The sequence below is a fragment of the Mastomys coucha genome, unplaced genomic scaffold (genome assembly GCF_008632895.1).
Source record: "Mastomys coucha isolate ucsf_1 unplaced genomic scaffold, UCSF_Mcou_1 pScaffold6, whole genome shotgun sequence".
NCBI lineage: Eukaryota > Metazoa > Chordata > Mammalia > Rodentia > Muridae > Mastomys > Mastomys coucha.
This window is the reverse complement of record NW_022196912.1, coordinates 119,533,558-119,538,562: the sequence shown is the minus strand read 5'-3', so window position 1 is coordinate 119,538,562 and position 5,005 is coordinate 119,533,558. Positions and strand designations below refer to the sequence as shown.

At 40.8% G+C, this 5,005-nt stretch overlaps 1 protein-coding gene across 9 annotated transcripts in view; it reads right to left on the bottom strand.

Moving 5' to 3' along the window:
- The window catches only part of Papola (poly(A) polymerase alpha), a 53,273-nt gene that overhangs the window by 35,664 nt on the left and 12,604 nt on the right, over positions 1 to 5,005 (bottom strand). For all 9 annotated transcript variants that reach the window (XM_031357571.1, XM_031357573.1, XM_031357568.1 and 6 more), the window contains exons 2-3: positions 2,448 to 2,621; positions 1,536 to 1,602 (exon numbers count right to left, since the gene is read on the bottom strand). In XM_031357571.1, coding sequence (XP_031213431.1) covers positions 1,536 to 1,602; positions 2,448 to 2,621 — 241 coding nt within the window. The remainder of the gene's footprint in view (positions 1 to 1,535; positions 1,603 to 2,447; positions 2,622 to 5,005) is intronic.

The following is a 5,005-nucleotide window of genomic DNA, read 5'->3' as shown; positions in this document are numbered from 1 at the left end:
AGACTGGCCTCGAACTCAGAAATCTACCTGCCTCTGCCTCCCAAGTGCTGGGATTAAAGGCGTGCGCCTTTAATCAATTTACTAAAACTAAGCAACTTACTTCTCCCTTGTTACTAGCATCTTCTGTCCTGTGAGTCTTTCCTTAGTTCTCTATCAGTTTTTTCAGCTGCATATAAACTATGCATGCATTTTCTATTACAGCAGAAAAATTACTATTTACAGAACTTTTTAAAAATGGGTCAAGGCCAGGTGGTGGTGGTACACGCCTTTAATCCCGGCACTTGGGAGGCAGAGGCAGGCAGATTTCTGAGTTCAAGGCCAGTCTGGTCTACAGAGTGAGTTCCAGGACAGCCAGGACTACACAGAGAAACCCTGTCTCAAAAAAACAAAAACAAAAACAAAACAAAACAAAACAAAAATAAAAATGGGTCAAATACACACCACACAGCTCTAAAAACTTTTCCTTTACCAGGCTCTTTAAGTGTGTGTATGAGTACACTGAAAGTGCCATGAATTCAGAGAATAGCACAACAGACCAATGATGTTCCATTTGAGTATGTAAAACTGAAAAGTACCTCTAAGACTATTTAAAAAAAAAAGAAAGAAAGAAAGAAAGAAAGAAAGAAAGAAAGAAAAAAAGAAAAAAAAAGGAGGGCGGGACAACAAGACAACACAAGAAATCTGGAGATGGCCTGCCACTTAAGAGCACTGGTTGCTCTTCTAGAAGACCTAAATTCAGTTCCCAGTACCCACAACCCCCATGGCAGCTCACAAAATCTGTAACTGCGGTTCCAGGGGATCTGCTGCCCCATTCTGACCTTTTCAAGCACCAGAAACATGGTGCACACAGGTATACCTGTAGGCAAAATACCCATAAACTTAAACTAAATAATTAGAACAAACAGAAAACAAGCAAATTATCCCAGACAGTGAAGATTCTCAAGTATAGTAGATACTGAATCTAGAACTGGAACATTCTTTAAAAATGTAATAAACATTCTTAAGCACTTTCATTTTTGATTAGAGACAATGAGTCTTACAACCTCAAATTCTAAATCCTCTGGCCTCCACCTTCCAAGTGGTGGAACTGACAATCAATGCCATATCCACCTTCCTTAATCAGGGGAATCCTTTCCAGAAGTAATCCTTAGAAGAATGAGCAATAGTTCACAATTACTGGGCCCAACTTTGAAATACTGTTAAAATACTGTAACCAGGGAGTATTTTGAATTTTTTTTAAATTCACTTATTTCACTTGGCTTCTTTCAAAATAACAAGCAATTTGGAAACTTACAAATAAGAATGGCACATTTAAAGACATTTCAATCCTGGCTGGTTGTGCTGCGCACTCCCAGCACTCAGGAGGCAGAGGAAAGGGGACCCCTGTGAGTCTGGTGTCAGCCTGATCTATATAGTGTGCTCCAGGACAACATACAGCAAAACCCTCTTTCAAAAACAAAAACCCACAAAGACTGAATCCAGTCAAGGGAAGCCAACTGAGGAGATAGCACCTGGCTTCTGTGGTATCGCCTTACCTTGCTTTCACTGATTTCTCGAATCCATTCTTTCACCAGGTTATTTAATTTTCCCAAAATTAAAATCCTGTTGATAAAGCAATTAGTTATTTATTACTTACTACAAATTAAGTTATTAGTAAGTGGTTTACTAAGCTTTACTTTTCTTGTTTTGGGGACACGGTCTTACTACATAGCCCAGGCTGGCCTAGAACTCAGTCTTCCCTCTGCCTCGCAAGAGCTGGGATTATGGGAATGTGCTACCATATTAAGAGTGTCTACAGATAGCGCTTAACTATGCAATCTAGGCTAGCCTTGAAATCACAGGAATATGCCCACCTTTGCTTTGGGATTAAAGGTGTGGGGCACCACACCCAGCCTCAAAATTCACATTTTGTAAGAGATCAGAAACTTAACAGTGGTTTTGCATTGGCGCTTGTACACTGGTTAAAGCATTTCCTTTTCTCCTGCACTATAACCAAGAGCCACCGGAATTTTTTTAAAAACTTTATTTATGTATGTTTTTCCTGCATGTATGTCTGCATGCATGCTTTGTACGCAGAGGCCAGAAGAGGGGACTGGATCCCTGAAACTGGAGTTAGAGATGTGAAAACTACTAGGTGAGCATTGGAAATTGACCCTAGGTCCTCAGTAAGAGCGACCAGTGCTCGCTATGTCTGAGCCATCTCCAGCCGCCATCAAAAGAAAATTGTCATTGAGCTAAGGGTAGCTCTGTGCCTGCCTTATCCCTCCTTACCCACCAAGGAAATTATTCTTATAGCAAGCAACAGAACTCTATAGCGAACAAGTTCTTCCTCAGAGTATGTGGGAAAAGCAAAAGATTAGGGTAGGCTGACCTAATGAGTGAGTAGAAAATGCCTCAAAATGCAGACTATAAGCATCCCAAAGCGCAGGGCTCACGCATCTCCTTACCTGCGCTGCAGTTCCTCCTCCTCTTCGAAAACCCCAAAGGGCTTCAGTGTTTCGATGAGCTTCTGTGTGAGTAGGCAGTCAGTCTCCTTGGGGGCTGCTAAGCTGATAGGAGAGGTAATGCCATAGTGCCTCTGTGGTGGCTGCGTTTGTTGTGATCCCTGCGTTGTAACTGGACTAAAAATGGAATTGGATAAACTTTTTTTACTGCCAAAATAATTCTACAATTTGAAACTAATCAACATGACGAGAACAGACCCTTTAGTAAAAGGCACTTTCACACAGCTGCCTCTTGCCATGCTGCCCACACTGGACTTTCTTTTCAGACAGGACCTGCAGTGCAATCCAGGCTGGCCAACACTGCCCTCTGTCTCAGTCCTGGAATGCTAGAACTAGAGGCATGTGTCACCATGCTAGGCTCCAGATTTCTACTTCGAAAAGACATTTTGCTTCACAACAAAATATATCCCTAGATACTTTGAAATAAAATATATCAATAAATTATTTCTCCTCCTCCAGAAACTTTAACATCACTTAAACACAAAAATAGGATAAGCTATAACTTTGCACCCTCCTGCTTTAGATCAAGAAGAGAATGTGCCACCATGCTCAGCTCCCATAAAAGGTTTTTACATTAAGTAATGGTAAAACCAAAACCAAGTCTAAGCTAGGTCTGTTCAGTACAGCACTTTCAGAAGTGCGAGCTGAAGTCACATTTTAGTGACTTGAAAGCATACTCCACCTGTCTAAACCAAAGAAACTATGTTCCCCTGTCTTCTTCACCTTGGCTGTTATAAATTTCCTACCCTTCAGTTCAGTTTAGATTAGTAGCAAAATGCAAATCACTTACTGTAATTTTCCCAGTCTTCACCATTCCCATCCCCCCCTTCAAATCTTCAGTTCTACTATCAGACACAGCACACAAAAGCTTGGAATCCGCCCGTCAAGGTCACTGTATCAGTGTATCAGGAGACAGGTTTAGATTTATAAATCTACACAAAGCTCTTTAATCTAGAACAAGATATGGTGGTGCACGCCTACAACCTCAGAACTGAGGCACAACAAGGATCCAAGGTTATTCCTCCATTAAATAAGGCCAGCTTGGGCTACAAAAAACCATGTCTTTAGGGGAAAAAAAATTTAACAGGGGGTAAAAATAACTGTTCATCCTATTTGGGGGGAGGGAGGAGGCCTTTATGTCCACATTAGTCTCCATGTTAAAATGATGGGGAGATAAATCATATGCAAGGTTTTTTTTAATTTACCTCAACTCAAAACGTAGTCATCTAGCTACTAAAATATGTATCTGTTACGCATATATACACATGTACAAATAAACATACACCACATATCTCATCTAATTCAAAAGCATATACAATATATACCTCTAATGTAAACATATACACATGTACATACAAGCACACACAAATCATCTAATTCAAGTAAGAACATGCACAATAAAGTAGAGAATGGGAGATGACCCAGCCTGTAGAGTACTTTCCTTATAGGTCTGCTGACCTGAGTTCAAGCCCCAGAACCCACATAAAAAGTAAGATACAGTAATGTGCCACCATGATCCCAGCACTCCTATGGGAACCTGGGAGATGGAAGACTGGAAGTGGCAGAAACAAGAGACTTCAGAATGAATAAAGGAGGAAGCTGTGACCCCATAGAGGAAGCACAGGCAACAAGAGTAGGATAGATTGCACACTCTCACAATTAAACAAAAGCAAATGGTCTAAACATCAGGGTGCCTGTTTGGAGCCCCCAAAAACTCACCCTTCACATTTAACATAAGAAATTAATTAAATACAGGGAGCTCAGAGACAGAACAAACTATGCAGGAGGCAACTAGATACAGGACAGAGAGAGCAAGAGGAACACCAAGAAATCAAACACAGTGCTAAAAGCACATTAAGACATCTTTTTGCTACTATTCAGTTTCTTACAAAACAGAAATACACACCTCAGAAATCTACACCTCAATTTTGGACGAACTGAACAGAAACTCTTAAGAATGAAGACTACATGCTAGGTCCATACCATACATGTCCCTGAGCTATTCACAGCAGAGTCTCTTCCATCTCTAAAACCGTCAGGCAACATCTACCACTGTTCAGAACACTTTTTTTTCAGACATTACTCCACTTTGTTGGGCCTATGGTACATGTCTGCAGTCCTAACACTTTGGGGTGCAGACAAAAAGAACAACAGTTCAAGGTCATCCTCAACTATGTGTAAGTTTAAGGTCACCTAGCTATTTAAAATTCTGCCCCCCAAAACATGAAAAACTAAAATCTGCTTCATGTTCATCCTAACATTAAGTGGTCCGGGTCATGATGCTCAGCCTCATCTCAGGCCCACAGCAATGGAGCCAGCTGAGCATGAAGTAGAACCTGAGACAGAGAACCAAAATCAAGACTTCCTCCTTAAAATTTTATTTTCCTTAGATATTTGGCACAGATAGAAAAACAAGAGGCAGAGACAGGTGAATTTCTGAGTTCAAAGCCAGCCTCGTCTACAGGCTATACAGAGAAACCCTGTCTCGGAAAAAAAAAAAA